The following is a 21,843-nucleotide window of genomic DNA, read 5'->3' on the forward strand; positions in this document are numbered from 1 at the left end:
CGCAGAGCTATGCACAACACAAGAGCACCTTCCCAGTTTAACAGCGAAATCACAGAGGACACATTTCACCAAGAACTGCTTCACATGGCCAAAGAGGTAACACCTCATTTTAAGCGTCTGTGGCAAGGCGGACCAAGTATGAACAGGAACCGCTTCATATCCATTCCACACCGCAGCTCCCTCCGCTCAGCGCCACAAGGAACAACGAACATCAGCCCATAGGGCATAAGATTTCCCAGGGCCGGTGGGGCCACAGTAGCGCAAAAGGAGAAGGGCTTCCATTATGGCAACAGCAGCGAGATTAGTCAGTTTCGAGACTTCCTAGCAGAAAGACAGAAGTGCAAGCAGCAGCCACCACTACACGGAACAACACACAAGCTTCAGCAGCCGGGACCTTCCTCCGCGAGCGGACGCAGCCGGAAGTGAGGCAAGCAGGGCGGCCCAGCGGGAGAGTCGGGCGGGGCGGGGGGCGTGCGGGGGGTTGGGGGCGGGGCCCGGGCGCAGCTCCGTTTCCGGTGGCTCGTCGCGCTCGCTCACTCCAGCTGCAACCACTCTCGCCCGTGGCTGCTTCCTCCATCCTGGTATTTTTTGGAGCCTCCATCCTGGTTCTTCCAAAGTGCCCGGACCCAAAACAGGAAGTAAGTGCGATGGAACCTTCAGGTCCCAACCGCCGCCAGGGCCGCTCCGCCCAGTGGAGCCTGTCCGGCCCCCTCGCTGCCCGCTAGCTCCCGCCGGCTGGCGCAAGCTGCCGGCGCCTGGGCAGCGCGGGCGGGGTGGGAGCCGGGCCTTCCTGACGCTGAAGCTGTAGTCCCCGCACGTTCAGGCCAGGGCCTCCTTCTCAGGGCCAGGCGGCGGCGGCGGCGGTAGCTCAAGCTGCAGAGCAGGGAGCGAGCGGCCGCTGAGGCACGGCAGCGAGCCGGCGGGGGCGGAAAATGGCGGCGGCTTCGGAGGAGCTAAATGGCGCCGGGACCCCTAGGGGGTGGGGTGGGCCGGGAGCTTTGGTTGAGAATTGGGCCGGAGAGTGGGGACGGTAAGGAAGCCTTACTTGTTTTCTCGCAGCGTTGCTTTTTAATTTTATTTTTTGTTACCTTTTCTGGTTTTGTGGTGTTGTCCAGCGGAGAGGTGGGCTTGGGTGGGGTTGAGAGAGTGGGGGCGGGTCTTGCTCGAACTCCCTGCCCACCCCCCCCCACTGCCCCGCTCCCCCGCGCGTTTTTTCTTTTTACCTTGTTTGCGTCTTAAGACTTCTCCGGTCTTTCTGGGCTCGGCCTTGCTCAGCAATTCACAGGCCAGTCAGAGAGAATCGGGATTTCTGGCCGAACCGTCTCTGTCGGCCTGAGCCCCTTTAAAGTAGGAGGGACGTGGACTGGGGTGCGGGGAGAGTCCTAGCGAAGCGGAGAAGATGCGTCTGTGAAGTAATAATTGTCTACTGTGCCGAGTTCCGAGCAAGTTTCTTAAATTTTAACTCTACTTTGTTCTTTAAAATGTACTTTGTTTTGAGAATCTCTTGAGGGAGGTATGTAATCTGTTTTACCCCAGTCTCCAGAGTGGGTCTGAGAGAAGCGGCCAAGTGCCGTTCTGTGCTGTTGAATGGTATAGCTTATGTTTTTATAAAAATTTTCGGTGTGGATAGGGAAAGGATGATAATCCTGGGAAATGTAAGTCAGGATCCCTTCCTTTCCCTGATTGAATTTGATTTTCTCGCAACTTGATTCATCTTTACCTCTTTTTAAAAAAATTAACGAGAACTCGATTTCTTTTGTGTGTATACTCCCTGACAGGCGAGACTGCTTGTTGGGACATCCTACAAAATGCATATTCTGTAGAATTACTAATATTACCGTGCCTTTAAGTTTAAAATGATGCCATTTGGAAACTTTTTCATTATGTCTATATTTTTAATTCGTGGTAGACAACCATTTGTAGCTTTGAAGCTCCAGTCCAAGTAAGAAAATATTTTTCCACTATGTTGAAAGTTTTACAAACATAAAATCCATCTTTAATTTTCAGTTAAAGATTTTCATATTTTTCCATTACTTCAAGTTTTTTTAAGCTGGTCATAAATTTGTTTCAGATAACTGAAGATTACTATATTTTAATTATGTTAGTAATTTGAGTAATTTACCACCACTTTAACATTTAAAGACTCCGACTGTGGTGGTACACCAAAATCTTAGCTTTTTACTGAGATGGTGTAGTAGAGGTAAGATTTCATGTATTTGGTTAAGATTCAGAAATTTAGTTAAGATTTAGGAAAAAATAAAACGTTAAAATTACATTCCGTAACACACAGATTGTCATGCTGGGAGAATACAATTTGGTGTGAGAATTAAGGTTAGTTTCTTCCATTCACAAACACAAAAAGCTCGATCCTGTCTGAATAAAACATTATTTGTTACAATTATGAAGAAAAATATAGTTCGTGATTTGTGATGATTTTTATCTGATTTTAACTCCCTGTACTAGGTGTTTCTGTGTGCTACCAGACAAGCTAATTTTTTTTTTTTTTTAACTATTTTAGTTGATAGGCTCACCCCCAAATATGCTTTTTGGGACTGATTTAGAACCTGCATATTCTGTGTGAATCTCTTTAATTGATTGCAGTTGAGCTAGATGTTGGAGCCAAAATGCTATTGCCCTGTCTTCATCAACATTTAATGAGTAAGTACTGGGCATTGCATACTTCATAGAACTTTAAGTTCATACTTTTATTAGTTATGTGGCTAAATATGCTATATAGACATTTTTCTCTGAGTGTTCAGGTTTTTATTAGCAGTATTTTGAGGAGAAGAAATCACAAAGTTTTGGAGTTAGGATTTGAGCTTTGAAAGCAGAGCATGGCTGGGAAATGGTTGCTTGTAGAATCATCAAAATTGTTGATGTAGAATCATCAAAAATTGATAGGTGTCCTCTTCAGTCTTTTTTATTTTAAGTCCTCTTTTTCCAGGAGCTTTTTTTCTGTAGATGAAAAAGATGGTTATCTAATTCCACCCCAAGGGTGCTGCCTTGAAGGCCCCTTGGATAAGTGTATTTACAAGGTTAGTTAGAGACCACTAGTTAGAATTTAAATAACAAACTATCCCTTACCTTCCCCACATAATGCTGACCTTTCTATTAACTTCGTTTATCTTTCCAATATCTACAGACCCTAATATTTATTAATGGTGAATGATTTTTATTTAAACTGATTGCCAAGTGTTGAATGTAAAATACCAATAGTTATCAAATATATGTGGCATTTGCTTTCTTGTCATTTCTCCCTTTGTCTTGATGGTATTTTTGTTTTCTGAGAATTCCTGTGATAGAAATCACAAATAGATTTTGTGTATGGTTTGATTCTGTAAAGGTAAATATAAGTTTAAATAGAAGGGGGAGCATTTGATCATGTCTTTTTTCAAGTTTGTGAAAAGATAGCCTATTCCATGACTGAATACCAGAAGTTGTCAAGAAAAAGCACACTGGAGAGCTCTGTATGAATGATTTAATTTTCTTTTTTATGTCATTCCATTTTCTAAAATGAGTCATTTTGATTATGTACACTGTCAGGTCATTCTTCTGAGCACCTGTGGTCAAAGCAGTCATTCAGTTACGGTCAGGTGTAGCAAAAGAAATTCTCATTAGATTTATTGACTGCCTTTTTTAGAAACTGCTGAGGAAATGTGCTTTAAAAATTAACTTCAGTGTAAATCACGTATATAGAGATAATTTAAGTTTCCCTTCAAAGAGCTTCTGATGATGCCTTGCTTAAAAGTTTAGTGCTCAGTTTTCAATGGTTGAAATCTTGGTGTAGCCAAACACAGAAGCTTTTGAACTATGAGCTGAGTGAAAAATAACATTTTTGCTTTTTAATAGCAGTATAATTTTATAGCTAAACCAGGTATGAAATGCTGCACCTTAAAATAACCTATATTACCAAGTAATTCTCTTTACTCAAATGATGACATTGTTTTCAATAGTTGATAATTGAAGTCAACATTTTAAGCAATTAAAGTGCATTAGAATAGACTGTTAACAGCTTTATTGACATTTTATGGTGCATAGTCATATTTTATCATCTTAAAACCAAGACATAATGAACATTAATTAGTTACTTTAATTCAGTATGCTTTATGTTCATTTATGGTTCTACTTCTCAAATTTTTCCACAAAGTATACAGAGGAGCAAATCCCGAGGGACCTGGGACTGTAGTCCAAAACATTCTGCCTCAAGTGTGAAGTATTCCTATCTTGAATAAAATTAGTACTCGTGAAGATGTTATGCTTATTTTCTGGCCACGTCTGTTGTCTAACATCCTCTGTGTACTCAATGTTCAGGATTTAGGAATTTGTTACCCATTATCTTCCACTAAAATTCTCTATTTAGCAAAAAGTTTCATTCTTTCAAAATAAAAATATCCTAACATCATTCAGATTCTTTATTACACAATGCTAGGCAAATCTCCTTTTAAGTATTTCCTAAGGCATTAATTATATACAATGACAGGTATGGTAGTTGTCAATAAGGAGTTTTTATAGTAACATAACCTCAAAAAGAAGTGGTCAGTACTAGTTACTGTTCAGTAATAGTTAACAATAGATAAATTTAGATCTATATACCCATTAAAAATGGAGAATAAAGAATGATACTGGGCCGGGTGCGGTGGCTCACGCCTGTAATCCTAGCACTCTGGGAGGCCGGGGCGGGTGAGTCACTCGAGGTCAGGAGTTCGAGACCAGCCTGAGCAAGAGTGAGACCCCGTCTCTACTAAAAAATAGAAAGAAATTATCTGGACAACTAAAAATATATATAGAAAAAATTAGCCGGGCATGGTGGCGCATGCCTGTGGTCCCAGCTACTCAGGAGGCTGAGACAGTAGGATCGCTTAAACCCAGGAGTTTGAGGTTGCTGTGAGCTAGGCTGACGCCACAGCACTCACTCTAGCCCGGGCAACAGAGTGAGACTCTGTCTCAAAAAAAAAAAAAAAAAAGAATGATACTGGAAAATGCTCTTAATACGAAAAGTGCAGAAAAGATGATAAAAGATGTAACAGTATGATCTCAATATTGTAAAAACAGTAAAAGGTATGTTGGTACATAGATAAAAAATTTAGAAGGTAATCGCAAAAAAAGTAGAATATGGATAATTTTTCTTATGCTGTATTGGATCAGGAAAAGACATCTGAAAACTAAATGTGTCCTTACTGTCTTGCTAAGTTGAATTATGCCAGGAACTTTGCTCTCAGCCAGTGTTTCTCAGTCTTTTGACTTAACCCAATAAAATTGCAGTGCTGTAATGTTCTGTAGCTTGCTAAATTTCCCATTATAAGAGTACCTTACAATAGTGAATGTTTTTCATACCAAGTAGTCTTATCCCATCTTCCAATTTAGAATCACAACCCCAAGCATCTAGGATCAGCAATTGTTGGCTCCTGTGCTTCTCATTGCCACTAATAGCGTCTTCTCTTTCACACTTGTACTGTGCTAGGGAACCGATAACAAATCTATTTACACAATTAGTCTCCAAAACCAGGAAGAAATGTGACTTCTTTCCCTGGTTGGTTGTAGTTTTTAGAAGATATTTGACACTTAATTGCCCAGAAAGTTAGGACAAGTAGACTCAATTGATGGAAATACTGGATCTAAGATAACCAATTGTGTACGAACTTAACATCAATGCTGGAATGGAGAGTAGTGTGAATGACTCATTTCTTTAATTCAATTGTGCTAAGTAACAGACCTGAAGAGTTACTACTTTGTTTATACTTATCCCTTTCTTTTTGTTCAGCCAGGTTATTATATATTAAATAAAGTCATCTTGTTCATTGGGAGCTATAAATGAAAAAATACTTCTCAATTAAAGGTAAAGATATATAAGAACTCCATTATAAGTGTTTTATACCATATTTCAGAGTTTGTTTTTTTTACCTTCAAAATGGTTTTATTTTTATCATTGACAACATGTACAGCACTGTAATTGTATCATTTTGTTTGGTTTCTTAAGTATTAAGCATGCATTAAAAATACATGTTTATATTTAAGAAATGTGATGCATTAAAAGAAGTCCTCTGTAGACATAATCCTTTCTCAATGTATTCCTGCTTTGTTTCATACATAAATAATCCACAGTTATAAATCTATCAACTTTTATGGCCTAGAACATGTACAAATTTTGGAGTTTGACAAAAGTGTCCTTTATGATTTTATAAATAATAATGTAGTATTTGCAGTGTTTTAATCAAGTGGCTTATCACAAGTTTTACTGTCTCTCAACCTGTTAGGCTAATTATAGAACTTCCAGTGTACTTAGTAGAGATGCCATGCATTTTTTTAAAATGATCACAAGCCTAGATTTTTAAAAAGCGGAGTAGGTTGCTATTTAAATGTTAATATTACTAAGTCTTACTAAAACCACTTCAGTTTGTCTGGAAAAACTCTAAGGGTTAAAATAATGACAATGATTTTAGGAAGCCATACTTAATACAGAACATTTGATTATTTAGTTTTTAATGACTGGAACTTCTTTAGAAAGTGTTGAATAGCTGTTGAAACATAACCACTCAAGATTCATTAGGTAAACACTCAAATTACTTTTACATAATAAAAGTATACAGAAATTTTCCACATTGGCTATGTTTCATTTTATACGTTATTTTTAGGACCTCATTTATAAGATATAAAACTTAGAAAAACATTCTCAACTAATATTTTCCTCACATCTAAATGATTCAAACTATACATAATACTCAGCTAAGCATAGTCATTACAATTAAAATGTAAGTTTCTGAAACTTTTTATTTTTCAATTAATACAAAAGTGATCTGGTTCACGCTATTAACTGCCTGGCAAACTTTAAAAAAAACTGTTTTTTGTTAAAGAGCTGATTACAAGAAATTTTTTCATGCTATTTAAAAATAAGATTCTGATATACGTAATTAATCTAAATCAGAATTCACAATGGTGGCTGAAATCCTGTCAACTTTCAGCCCAGTACAACAAATCTATATGCATAAACAATTCAAAATTAAAGTTTAAAATGGAAATGTCAATAAGTCATAACTACTACATATCACTACTGATGGCTTCTGCTGTACCAGGCACGGCAGATGTGCACAACTAATAGACTGCTTGGAAAACTAAAGCTATCTGAGCTATAAGTAAGGAATACATAAATATGGACATAGCAATGTCAAAGCATTAGGGCTGTTAGATGCAGTATAAACACATCCAGTTGTTCTCTCTGTAAGCCACTCTTCAGTGATTTATAAAGCTGTGGTTTTATAATTCATTTAAAAGAAAATTTTTCTACGCTGCTGCATGCAGTAATTTCCTTGTATATTCTTGACTACAAGGCAGTCTTCAAATCCTCTTACACAGCTTGATATATCTCATTAGGATTTCTCCAGAAAACTTGTCATACTTTCAGCAGCCTTTAGTTTTTCAGTAGTCTTGTGAAGCTCCCTAATAACTGATGGTAATGCTTCTGGGTTAGTTCGTTGTTCATAAAGCTTTACACAAATTGACTAACACATCTAAGCCAGTATTCAGAATTCTTGAAATCTCAAGCAGAAAGTCCATCCGTGGTCTCCTTCGCTGCATTCGGATTTGCCATTGCCCTCAGGTATTTTTTTTCTTAAATTTATTAGGGTATTATTGCTGTATGAAGATATCCAGCAAATGATGGAAACATGCCAAAATGCTACTTTCCCAGTTAAAATGGCTGTTAAAATTTTATTTTTCTTCATTATATCATTTCTGGTTAGTGTAAAAACAATGCATATAGTGTAACCCATTACAAAGGGAGAAAGGAGAACTGAAAAGGGCTGAGGTGTTATGCAATCATGCATCACTTAATGACATCTCTACATGCTAAGAAACGCTTTTTAGGTGATTATGTTGTGCAAGCATCATAGTGTGTACTTAACATGAACCCATACAGCATGTTACTGTACAGCATGCTGTAGGCAATTGTAACACAATGGTAAGTATTTGTGTATCTAAACATAGAAAAGGTACAGTAAAAATATGGTATTATCATCTTATTGGACCACTGTCATATATGGGTCCATTGTTGACCTTAAATGTCATTATGTGGTGCATGACTGTTTATCTTGCTCCAAAAAGTTAATGGTAGAGTTGGAGAGCTTCATGATATATTTTCCTGGTAAACCAAATTGAGGAGGGTTCCAGAAGTTGTTAAGCATAGTTTCATGTATAATGAATTGGAATAAAGGCACCAAATTACTTAACTTGTTACCAGGCTATCATAAGTTAATATATTCACCAGCATGTCTCAGTCTAACATCAGAATATGGATGGATGTATTCTTCCATATGATAACTGTCTTGACCCCACTTGATCCTCTTATTCTGCTTCAGAGCTAAACATTGTGAAAAAGTTGTGTGGTAGCTTGTCTTCTGCTTCCAGTTCTCTGTGTATTCCAGTAGGGCTTCTGTCCCTATTACTCCACCAAAACTACTTTTGTTAAAGACACCAATTGTTCTTTATATTGCCTGATCACAGGCACTTCTCTATCCTCTCAGCAGTATTCAACACACTTGACTAATTAATGCTCATTGAAAAAACAGTTTTGTGCTTCTTAGTTAACACCTCTTGGTTTTCCTCCTATATCACTGGCTGGTCCTTCTCAGTCTCCTTTGCTTGACTTCCCGAATGTAATAGAGAGCCTTAGAACTGGACTCTGGGCTGTCTTCTCTAACCTCCCTAAGTAATCTAACAATTATAGGTCTCATCCTGGCCTGTTGGACTCTAGTTTATATATTCATCTACCAACTTGATGTCTTCATTTGGATGCTTTTTATCTTCAATTAAATTATTAATATTAATACAAATGTTTAATCAAATACCTTTAGATTTAAGTGCCTCAAAACTTAACTATTCAAGCCAAAAGCCTCGAATCATCTTGCGATCCTGCCCCTTCTTTTAATCTGCATCATCTCTTCATTCAACAAGCCCTGTTGGCCCTGCCTCCAAAATGCAATATATCCTCTGTCTAGCCTTGTGTCTTTCATTGTTGCCATCTTTCCAAACCACAGCCATCTCTTGGACAGCATGTTTTCGTCATTTACTCCCTCATCCATTCTTCATACTGTGGTCTGAATGATCTGTTAAAAATCGTATTCCTCAGCTTAAAAACCTTCCAAGGATTTTCAAGGTCTTACGTTATCTGCTCTTATCTGTCTCCAGCTTCAGCCATACTAGCTGCCTTTTCTTTCTCCAACAGGCCAGATCAGTCCCATCTTAGGGACTTTGCCGTTAATCCATTGGCTGATTTGCAGTTCCATACTTGGAGTGGTGTCTTACCATTTTGCTGTTGAGGCAGTGTAAAGTGGCCATTAAGGTATTTATAGTGTTTATAGTATACTATTTAGGTAGAAAGAGTGTAGCGGGAGGATATATGGATATATTGGCTTATATATGCATAAAATAATTGTAAGGAAGCCCGAGAATTTGATAACATCATTTACCTCCAGGGAGAGGACTGAGTGACTGGGGGACTATAGTGGGAAGTAAACGTTACCGTACAACCACCATTACCTTTTAAATTTTGAACCGTGAAAAGGTGTTACCTATTAAAACTAGGTAAAAAAAAATATATAATAAAATATAATATAAAAACTAGGTCAATTTTTTAAATAATAAATATTACTGATCTTATAGCTCTAACTATAGGGAGAAAATGTGAATCAAGACATATTTAAGATGACAGGGTAAAACAATAGTGGCTACTATATCCCCAGTTCTAGCACGTAGAACACATGTGATACATATTTGTTGATTGAACAAATAAGCTTGTTAACTTACAAAGCAGCTTACACTGATTTACTAATCTTTAACCTGAGTTGCAGAACTTTAAAAAAAGGAACCAAGATTCCCTGATTTCTTTTTCCCAAGGTTTTGGATTAACTTGGGTCCTGAGATGATACTCGTTAAAATGCTAAACCAGTAACCATTCTGCACCTAGCAAATGAGCAGTTGTGGTTTTTGCTTTGAATACACACACACACACACACACACGCAGAAAGGGCGAGGTTACTAGGTACTAGGAGTAGAGTTCATACCCCAGTGGTTGGAATATAAATTTGTGCAACCTTTTTTTGGAAAATAGATTGCAGTATGATTGAAAAATCCTAAATTTTGCATATCCTTTGATCTAAAAATTTTTATTTATTAATATTTAAGGTGATAGATTGTAGAAATATGTTTGCTTCAGTGTGGTTTGAGGAAATTAAAAGTTGGGAACAGGCCAGGCGCAGTGGCCCATGCCTGTAATCCTAGCACACTGGGAGACCTAGATGGGAGGATTGCTTGAGGCCAGGAGTTTGAGACTAGCCTGAGCAAGAGCAAAACCCCACCTCTACAAGAAAAAATAGAAAAATTAGTCAGGCGTGGTGGCACATGCCTGTAGTGCTGGCTACTCAGGAGGCTGAGGCAGGAGGATCGTTTGAGCCCAGGACTTTGAGGTTGCATTGAGCTCTGATGACGCCACTCTAGCCAGGGCGATAAAGCAAGACTCTTGTCTCAAAAGAATAAAATAAAAATAAGTTGGGAAACAACATAAGTGTCCAGTGATGGGGAATTGCTAAAATAACATCACATTTTTTTATGCAGCGTATGCTTTAAATGAAAAAAAAAACAAAAAAACTGTCAAATGCCTAGTTTGGTTTCCTTCACACTTTTCAATGTGAATGAACTCTAAAGAAACAGGACATAAAATTCCATATACAGTTGCACATACACACAAACATCAAGGAATAAGATTGGAAGGAGCTGTATCAAAGAGTATAAAAACTTATTTTAGAAAGTTTATGGATGATTTTAACCTTTTTTTTTAAAACAGTTCTTTATCTTTTATAATAGGTATTCCTAACAAACCAGGTATAGAAAACAATTTAATGGATTCAGAAATAAGAACAACATGAAATCTAATAGCTGACTGGAGGTTTCTCTAGCAGAATCTATACCTCTTCTGCTGCTAATTCATTTATATACAGCAATTCTAAAATATAACCATCTTGGAGAGGAGTTCTAATTAGAATGAGATTTTTAATCCTTAATTTTTGCTGAAACATCCCCCTTGAACTTCAGATCCTGTGCTTTTAAAATTCTTTGGTTGGCTTTTGGGGATAGAGGTGAGAAGTCTGTTGAAAGAAACGTTTTAAAACCATTTCAGATTTCTTAAGGTTTCACATTGCATTCCAAAGCTTAGTTATAACTTACCTTTTCCTTTTTTCACAGATTTCCCCCCCCAATAGGGTCATTCACCTGTCATCTTAAAAGTGGTTTCTGAATGAATAAATACTATATAATTTCTAATGCTTTAAGATGAAATATATCATAGAGGGATTAATAGATCATTATAGAGAAAAACTATAGTTACTGATCATATTTGTGGTACTGTATTGGTAAACCCACCAGGTCATGTGATACACTGGTACCAAAGTCTGTAGTCCATAGACCCACTGGCATAGCTGAACCTTTCTTTTTTTTTTTTTTCCCCTCAGAGAATGTTTGTCTGCCTGATGAGGCAACTTGGGTTGAGACACTGCCTATGAACTTACTAGGTACAAAATCTCATCATTTCTGTCCTTTCTTCATTGAGGAATACTTTTAGAGCCGGTTTCCAAAAGGTCTACGAAAAAAGAATTATGGTTTTGTCTTAATCTTCTAGTTTGAGACATCACAGAGCCTTGAGGCTAGAGGGTCATCAGCATACTGCTAGTATGCAATTGTTTGTTCTTAGTAAGTCTTATTGTATAATGTTGTTACTTTTTCAGACTATTGCAGAGATAGGAACATGGGTGAGAAACAATCTGGATAACATGAAAGTGATGCCGGTGGCCAAGAGAAGGCGACTTGATTCTGTGGGAAGGGCTATAGCTGATCCATCCGTTGTCTAGGTAAGCTTGCCTTTCACGCAAGGACCTAATCTCATGATTTGCAAATTTTACTCAAAACTAGATCATGATTTCCATTTATCTTTATTTTGGGACTAACATCATTTCCATTGTAAAATGAATGATGTCCTTTTCAAACAGTAATTTGTATAGTAAAATTGTAATGAATAACTGGATCTTCAACATGTGGATTTGAGTTTTCTTGCCAAAGGAAAATACATTCACTTCAGTGGTAAATATATGAATGGACTAATCAATTTTGTGTATAAGAGCCAAATAGATCCAGTCATGGTAGCCTGTGTCTGTAGGCCCACCTACTTGGGAGGCTGAGGCAGGAGGATCACTTGAGCTCAGGAGTTCAAGGCTATAGTGTAGTGAATAGCTAATAGCTATTGCACTCCAGCCTGGGGAACATAGTGACACCCTGTGTCTAAAAGAAAAAAAAGGAGCCAAATAAATACTGAGTGATGAGTTGAAAATGTGGACTAGACCAAAAATGAGGCAGATACCTCACTGAACATTATAAGGTGGTTCTGGAGACCAGACCGGTGATTACAATCTAAATACATTTCCTCCCCCCAACCATTGTGTTGTACGACTCTAATCATTCAGTTTGTCTGAACAAGAGGAAAATGATATTTGTATAGAATAGCAGGTAAAGTCACTTTCAACAATGAAGAGTTTTCTATTTCAAAAGAAGGCCTAATGCCATATCTATTAGAAAAGCAATTTGGTTGATGATGGATTTTATGCACTTGTTTAATATTATGGGGGAAAAAATAGTAAGAAGAATTATTTAATGTTCCTATTTTTCAGACAGTAGAGCTTAAATACCTGTAAGAAGTGTTTTCGAAAAATTAATTCTTAGATAAAGATAAAAGTTTTGGTGAATCTTATGTTAAAAAATCAAAGGTTAAACACCTCTAAAGCTGCCAGTAAAAACATAGACCGGGTGCAGTTGTTCATGCCAGTAATCCCAGCACTTTGGGAAGCCAAAGCAAAGAAGATCACATGAGACCAGGAGTTTGAGACCAGCCTAGGCAACGTAGCAAGACCACATACCCACAAAAAAAATAAAGAAATTAGCCCGGCATGGTTGTGCACACCTGTAGTCCTAGTTATTTGAGAGGCTAAGGTAGGAGGACGGCTTGACCTCAGGAATTCAAGGCTGCAGTGAGCTATGATTGCACCACTGCACTCCAGCCTGGGCAACAGTGAGAACATGTCTCTAAAGGGGAAAAAAAAAACAAAAATTGGTGAGAGTTTTGCTGATATGACAAAGAACTTCAAAGAGATTCTCTTTCATTGAATGTGGTAAAAACACTTCTTTTTAAAAAGTATTCTAAATGCTGTAAGTTTTAAAAATTTATCAGAGCAGTGAGATTCTTGCAGATTCTTATATCTAATTCTAAATAATGGGTATAAGTTTTTGAAAGGCAGTTTTTTAAAATCTCTAATCTGGACTCTTATGCAGATTTGAGTATGAGCACAGTTGAAGAGGATTCTGACACAGTAACAGTAGAAACTGTGAACTCTGTGACTTTGACTCAGGACACGGAAGGGAACCTCATTCTTCATTGCCCTCAGAATGGTAGGAGAACTTGCTGACATATACTTGTGACTCTTTGAATTTCTGAATTCCGTGTCACTTTTGATCCCTGTTGTGCAGATAAGGGAATTAGGTGCCTATGAGTTTAGGCTAGTACATATAAAAGGTTATCTCTTTGGACCATTAATTAATCTTGATTTATATTTTTTATTTTTACATTTTTAAAATATACTTTCATATTTTTTAATTTACCATAAATTTTAGCCTGTCAGTCTCATTGCTATTTTGTTAATAGGATCTGTTGGGCCTCCAAAGATTATGATGGAGTAACTATAATTCACTATTTCCTTTATACCATTCAGTATAGAGTTCATTTATAAAAAGCAGTATATCTGGTACATTAGAAAATGTAGAAGTAGTCAAATCAATCCAAATAAACATTTTTTTTGTTAGAGCCTATGTGAGAGAATTTTACACAACTATTTGAGTAAGATATAATATGATCATCTATAATGAATTAAGATACGACAGCCTTGAAGGCTGGTGATTCTGTCTCTACCTACTCTTTATTTATATTATTTAGTTATTTTGCTTTTAAGTTGATCTTTATTCAACCTAGGCTCTCTCTTTTCACTCTGTACGTAATCCCTGGGTTATTTAATTCAAATTCATGGTTTTAACTAGCACCTGCCTATTATGATGACTCAAACTTCTATCTTCATTCTGAATTCTCTGTGCTTCTCATGGGCACCTTAAGTTCCACATCGCAAACAGTTCTTCGTGCACTTTCTAAAACTTCATTGTTTTTTTCTTTCCCAGTTAATTTCATTACTTAGTGCCCCAGATTATATATACATTGGTTAGGAATAAATTCCTTCTCTCATCTCCCACATTCATTCCATCATGAAGACTTGCTGGTAGTAATATTATGTTTCTTGAATCCATTCCTTCCTTTCTATTTCAAGTCCACTTTCTTAGTTCAGATTCTCATTTCTCATCAGGGTAGCTCTAATAGCTTTTTAACCCGTCTCCCACCTATATAATTCATCTTTCCAGCTGTTGATGAAATTGTTCATGAGACACAATAGCATAAAGCTTCCCATGTTTTCTAGAATATAGTACAAGTTCTTTCATTTGACACATAGGCCTCCCATAATTTCAGCTTTCCTCTTAGCTTCACCTCCAGCCACATTTTGTATACCTATGTTCCAGCAATTCACACTATTTTTATTTTCCTAACATATCTTAAGTTTTTCATGCTTCTGTGCCACTGCACAAATTGCTTCTACTGCCAGAAGGAATAGTAATTTTCCTCTGGCTTCCTTTTCTCTTTAAAGTTTGAGACACTTCCTTCAGGAAACCTTCAAAAGTTGGATACTGTCCTCAGCATAGAGAAAGCAATGTCCTTTTGAGTCCTGTTTGCACAATTAGGTTTAGTTAAATGAACAGATGGGTAAGAAGATTGTTTTAATGGATAAGAAAATTGTTGTAGAGTCATTATTAAGTAGAGACTTTGTTTTTTTCCTCATTGATTTGAAATTTTTGAGATTTTTGTTTGTTTGTTTCTTCCATTAGAAGTGGATGAAATAGACTCAGAAGATAGTACTGAACCTCCGCATAAAAGGCTTTGTTTGTCCTCTGAGGATGATCAGAGTATTGATGATTCTACTCCTTGCATATCAGTTGTTGCACTTCCACGTAAGTCACTATATATTAAGAATATAGAGTTCCCTTTTGAAATAAAATTTTAGCTTGCAAGGGATTCATTTGGTATTTCTAGGTAGATTTGAACTCATTGCTTTTCTCCTCAATCAAAAAACCTCCTTTTAACCAACACTTAATATTTATTATGTGCCAGGCATATCTCTGAATGCGTTTACATTATTGCCTAGCTTAATCTTCTCAACCTTTTTTAAAATTATTTCCCCACAAGGAGCCTTTTTAGACTTTTTTTCCTCATTACACTCTTCCTCCATGATAAATACAGTATAGCCCCACAGATACATACTGTATTTTTTAAATGCACTGTACATACGTCCTTGGTTTGTTTTTACAAGTACTGCCTTCCCAAGAACCATATTTGTCCTCATTGAGAAGGCATGCTCTATAAAAGGTACTATTATTATTATCATCCCTATTTTATAAATGAGGAAACTGAGGCACAGAGAGGTATAAATTGTCTAAGATCATATCCAGGATTCTGGTTTCTGTGGTACATACTCTTAACCCCAGTGCTATACTGCTTCTTATGCTATATGATTACATGAAAGTGAGACAGAAGCCTAGTTTATTCTCATTAAGAAAGTTCTTAACATGTTTATATTCCGAAATCATTTAGAAAAATTGGATTCTACAGGAGGTATATTTCAGGTGGAATACTGTTGGCAAAAGACTACTAAGTGCCAATTGCAACATTAAGTTATATTTCTGATTTGCTTAGCAAATATGGAAACTTGTTTAAGATTGGTGACCCCCTCAAAGCCAGAGTACGTCTTAGTCCATGGCAGTGAGGATGGGGCATGTGACTACTATTGGTGGCACTCCTAGCACAAAGAAAACTTTTTCCATGTCTGAGAACTTTCATTTTGCACTCAGCATCAGGCAAAATCACATCTTCATCCAATGAAAATAAGACTACGTTTTCAGCATGGAAAATCATGTTAACAAATAGATACGTACTCTGTACTTTGAGTTAATGGCTTGTTAAATTGAACAGAAAAGAAACCATTTTATTTCAGTTTGCTATGAGACTTCAACAAAAAGTGTTAATATTGCTTTAGTTGTAGCATATATGAGAACAATATTTGTATTTAAAGATGATTCTCCTTGATTCTTTTTTTTAGATCTTTTCTAATTTGACTGTCATGTTGTGATTCAGTTTTGAAACATGTAATTCTATGTGGACATTTCCTACACTAGAATTTTTGAGTGGTTATAAATTGACTGGTTCATTCATTTGCTTAAAGTAGAGTACCTGGTTCATGTTTGTAGGTTCAAACTACACTTGGTATTTTGTTCTGTTTTATGGTGTTAAATTGAATCCTTTATAGCCTCATTCACTTACCTAAGATAATGTAGATATGTTGACTTGAAAGAATACAAGCTGCTTAATGTTAAGGTCAGGTCATAGCATCATCACATATGAAGATATTCTGGACCTAATATTTAGTAATAAGACTGATAAAATTTATCTGGTCTTTCTAAAAATCCTCTCAGCATCCAGCCTTAACTCTCATGTTATTCATTCTAGCTCACTAACCACTTCTTTTCGCAGTCATCTACCACTACATTTACCCCATCCTCTATTCATAGTTATAACTATATGGTGAATGCAGTATTCATTTAGATGATTCTTTCAATACTTTAGCCTCTTATTCCTTTTGTTCTGTGATTATTACTCTCTTTACCTCTCTTGCTGTTACTCATTACTGTCCATTTGTGATGTATGTCATATCTTTCCAGCTCATATCCTCTAGTACCGTTTAATTCCTGCCATCTTTTGCCCCACTGAGACCCATGGATCTTACCACTTTTTCATTGTTCCTTCTTCACTTGTATCCTTTTTTTCCTCCTTACCCTGTTTCACTTTCCTGGTTAATCATTATAGTCACTGTTTTATATTTGCCTTCAAGTCCTTTTTCCTTCTCTCATTTCATTGTTCTTTGGTGAAACAATAACCCTGTCTAAATCTGTCTTCACCTATTTGTACTATACCAGTGCAGCTAGTTGAAAAGGATTAGAGAAAAACGACACAAGCAAGCTGACTAGTCTTGCTTTAAATTCCTGATCATAGGCTCATAATGCTGTCTACCAGTAGCACCATAGTTCTCTAGTGTTTTTTTTCTCCCACTCTGAGAGGACTATTTCATGTGTCCTGAAACCCCTCCAATATCACCTCCACGTTTTTACTCTAAACTGATAACCTTGCTTCCTATTTCACTGAGAAAATTAAAGTAACCAGAAAATAATCTGTACAAATTCCCACTACCACAAATACATACTCACCTGCATCTGTGTCCATATATTCTGTTTATCCTAGCTAAGGCTTATCCCTCTGTTTACTAGATTTCATCCCTTTTGCCTACTCAAGCACATTGTTCCAGTAATTATTTCCTCTCTTCTGAATCTTCAATTTTCCATTCTCTACTGGATCATTCCTATCAGTATTACAAACATACTATTTTTTTTTTTTTAATAGTCCCTTTAGCTCACTTTTGGCTCCTATTCAGTTTCTCTCCTTGCCTTTAGATCAAGATACCATGAAAATTGCCCATATTTGCCTTCATTTCTTCTCCCATTTTTCTTAAACCCACTCTATCAGGCTTTCACCCTTAGCAAAAACTATTTTTCTCAGGTCTCCAGAGACCTTCTTATTGCTAAATCCAACATTTTTTTTTTTTTAATACTTTATCTGTCAGGAACTTTTGACAATATTACTCCCTCTTCTTTGAAACATTTGTCACTTGGCTTCTAGGAAACACATTTCTCTGGTTTTCATTGTATTTTTCCATTCATTCCTTCTTAGTTTCTTATGCTAACTTTTTCGTGTCACCCGAACCTGTAAATGAGTCCCACCCTGGGACGACTCAGTCCTTAGACTGATTTTACTGTTTTTACTCACTTTCTAGGTGACTTCAATTCATGGTTGAAAATACTATCTAATGATAACTCTCAGATTTATTCCAGCCCAGACTTCTCCTCTTAAACTCCAGATGTTTAGTGGGTATCTCAAACTAATGTGTATAAAACTGAGCTCCTGAAACTTCCTAAATCCTTAAATTTGCTGCAACAGCTTTCCCCATCTCCTTAATAGCAGATCCATTATTCTGATCGTTGAGGTTTTTTTTAAAGATTAATGTTATCCATGGCTCTTCAGTTTCTCCCATATCTGGTTTTTCTGCAAATCATATTGGCTTTACCATCAAAATACATTCACAATTTGAACCACTAACCACTCTTCACTTGCCTTTACCCTAGTCCAAGCCGCTGACCTGTGTTATTTGGATTACTGCATTAGCCTCTTAACTGATGTCACTCCAGCCCTTGCTGCCCTTCAGACTGTGTTCTCCATAGCAGCCAGAGTGATCCTGTTAAAATAAAAGTCAGATTATTATCACTCTTCTATTCAAAATCTTTTAATGGTTTCCCACCAAAGTCTTTACAGTGGCCTGTAAGGCCCCACACAATCTCCTGCTGTTTTTATTCAGTTTGCTCTAGTCACACTGGCCTCCTTGCTATTCCCATGAACACTTCATGCATGCCCCATCTGAGAGCCTTTGCGCTTGGCTCTCCTTGAAATGTTCTTTCTTCCTTAAGATACCTGCAAGACCAGCTTCCTTCCTCACTTTCCTCAAAGTCTTGATCACTTTTTCTAGGCCCCTATCTAAAATTTCAAATACCCTCCCCCACCCTAACACATTCCCTTTCCTGCTTTATGTTTTTTTGTCCTTTCTGCTAATTACTCTCCAACATAGTATCTTGTTCATCTTTTGTCTTTCCCCACTAGAATATAAACTCCATGAAGGCAGGATTTTTATTTCTTTTTCTCACTGCTATGTTCCCAGTACCTAGAGCAGTATCTTGTGGGAATTAAGTGCAGAGTAAATATTTGTTAAGCAAAGAAATATTGACAAGAAGTATGTTAGAATTAGATGGTTGCATTTCCACCATGAATAATTTTGGAATAATTAGTACTTGCCATTATTATTCAGGAGATGAACTACTCTTCCTTTAAGTTTCAGAAAATGATCAGAGCTTTGAGGTGACCATGACCGCGACCACAGAGGTGGCAGATGATGAGATTACTGAGGGGACTGTGACACAGATCCAGGTATAGTAAATCTTTTAACTGGCCTCAGGAGAATGATCCATTATGCATAGCTTAGTTGATAAAATGATGAGAATATATTTTGTCTGACAAAATAGCAACCACAAAATTGAGGTAAGACTTACTACTTCAGTCAGATTTCCACGTAAGTCTGTCTCAGTTGTAACTAAAGTTTTAAAATTTATTCCCTGTAGAGTGATTTACATCTGTTGAAACAGGAGATGATGCATGTGCATTATCTACATACAATGATCTCACTTGGGCTGTTAAATAACAACAGTCGTAGGTATGGTAATACTGTTCCTTTTGGTGCTTATAGGCCTAGATACATTATATCATGTGTTGTGTTTAGACAGTAATCAGACCTTACTGTTTTTTCTTACGGAACTTCTTTGTCTCGTATAAGCTCTAGCTATCTAAGTTACTTCTGCCAAAAGTAATCAGAATTCTTTGTTCTCTTAGGTAGCCTGAAGCTTAACTTTATTTTACTTACACAATTATCTTTGGCTGATTGTACCTTTCTTTTTTAGTATTTTGTCCTTTTGCTTCATCTCTTCATTTAATAAAATAGATATTTGAAGTAGAGACACTGTAGCATTTTACATTAATGAAGCATCACAATGACCCTTCATTTAAAAAGTATCATAGTTGCAAGTTGATATGTAACACCAAGGACTAAAGACACCTCAGGTATGTGCAGTGTGAACCTTTTGCAATAATGTTTAGTTCCAGAATCTCAAGATATCCGGAAGGGTGAGAGTCTCAAATAGGTTTCAAACAGCTTTGAGCCAGGCTGGAGATCCTCATAATCTGCCCTTGGATTTCACCCGGTGATTTGCATAGGAAGTTTTTTCCAAGCTCCCTGAGCGATAGCATGTACCTTTCCTTCAAAATAGGACTTGTCAAAGTCATTCCAGATTCAAAGACTATGTAGTCTCACTTCTATCCAATTTTCAGCACATAAAAATATACATATATGTATTATATGCATGTATATGATTTGGTTTGCAAACCTAATTAGTATAAGATTGAGCAGTGCCAATTAGTCTTTATTATAAGACACATTATAAAGTTTTGATTATTGCTAGATATTTAATTAGTTATTTAATATTTAGCCTCTTGGTTATTACCATTTATTAAATGAAAGACTTCTAATAATTTCTAATATTTGTTTAACAAGATTAACATTAGGTTATGAATTCAAGTCAACATGGTTAAAAAGTTCAGAAATAGTTTGCTGCTTACTGTATCCTTGCTGTAAACCAGGTTGCAGCTATATCTGACATAGTTTGGTAGTTAATGTACTGTCTTATTCCAGTAATGGGACTAGCTTGAAAAATAATCAGAAACTATAAAATGTCCCAATATATACAGTACTTTGTGGTTATAAGAGGTCTTCAGTGGATTGAATATTTGTTTTTATATTTCTAAGCCTATGTATATTATAGACATGAAATCTGCAACCAGCTAACAAAGACTTCATTTATAAAGCAACAGGATATTAAATAAAGCCTGAAGAAATTTTAAAGATTTATGCATGAAGTAGTGAAAATAGGGGTAAAATACTGTAAAACTTGTTATCTGTATACTACATATAGATAGGTACCCTTCGGAGTACCTAAGTCTCCTACTATACTCATTAAATTCATTTGTTACTGACAATGTTGAATATTACTGTTACCACTTAATAATTTGCTTATGGATGGCTATATGATTTAGTGATAATTGTTACTCTTTATCAGGACAATTTGAGCCATAAGGCATTAAGTTTGTCCCAAAATAGCAGTTAATTAACATGACAGACTTACTCCTAAGATTCGTGGAGTGGGCTCTACTTTGGGAAATGGTGACTCCTTAAGAGAAGATCTTTTAAGAGTGTTTTCTACATTATAGTTCTTAAAAGTGAGTATTGAAAAAATAAATAAATAAAAAATGGATATTGTATCAAGGTCTTTTGATCTGTTTCACCCTTTATTAATGTATAACTCTTGGGTCAAATCTTATAGAATCGTGAGAATTGTGATCTTCAAAGTACAAGGGGCCGTAGACATCATCTGTCTCAATTCTCATCTTTAGAAAGGTCCCTCTCTCGTTTTTTTTTTTTTTAATCCATAAAGTATGACACATAAATAATAGGGCTATAAAACTTTTCAGACTTGTTTCAGTGATTTCCAGCTTTTTGCCCATGGATTTTTGAACACTTTGATAAATATTGGTATTATCACCTGATACTAAAATAAAGTAGGCAACATTAGAGATGTGGCTTGTCTTCTCATTGTACCTTGGTTGTTCACTGACAGCTTATCTCTTTCTAAGTAAGCTGAGTTTCAGTTCCTCTCCAAATTATAAATTCAATTTCTGCTTATTCAAGAAATAGTAATCCAGTCATGCTTAGGACTCCAGCCAGTGACATTGGTTAGTAGTTTATCCAGCCCAGAGACTGAATTGGGTTGAGTGGTCACCAAGCATGTGATTTCCCCCTTATCCTGGTCTGCCTGTGATTGGATCATACCTGATATGGTAGCACTATTGCCAAATCTTCCTCATTTACATTATAGCTCTCTTTAGGACTAGGT

At 36.6% G+C, this 21,843-nt stretch overlaps 1 protein-coding gene across 7 annotated transcripts in view; it reads left to right on the forward strand.

Annotated features, from left to right (window-relative positions):
- Nucleotides 1-443: 443 nt before the first annotated feature.
- The window catches only part of DMTF1 (cyclin D binding myb like transcription factor 1), a 44,450-nt gene continuing 23,050 nt past the window's right edge, over nt 444-21,843 (forward strand). The window contains exons 1-6 of one of the 7 annotated variants that reach the window (XM_045565129.1): nt 511-638; nt 9,218-9,334; nt 11,772-11,894; nt 13,366-13,482; nt 15,016-15,138; nt 19,176-19,270. In XM_045565129.1, the coding sequence (XP_045421085.1) occupies nt 13,374-13,482; nt 15,016-15,138; nt 19,176-19,270 (327 nt within the window). In that variant the 5' untranslated portion in view covers nt 511-638; nt 9,218-9,334; nt 11,772-11,894; nt 13,366-13,373. Of the gene's footprint in view, nt 639-681; nt 1,031-2,504; nt 2,659-5,765; nt 5,837-9,217; nt 9,335-11,498; nt 11,559-11,771; nt 11,895-13,365; nt 13,483-15,015; nt 15,139-19,175; nt 19,271-21,843 lie in introns of those variants that run through there. The other 6 variants (XM_045565124.1, XM_045565127.1, XM_045565130.1 and 3 more) reach the window with 6 other exon arrangements.

This window comes from Lemur catta, chromosome 11 (assembly GCF_020740605.2).
Source record: "Lemur catta isolate mLemCat1 chromosome 11, mLemCat1.pri, whole genome shotgun sequence".
NCBI classification, from domain to species: domain Eukaryota; kingdom Metazoa; phylum Chordata; class Mammalia; order Primates; family Lemuridae; genus Lemur; species Lemur catta.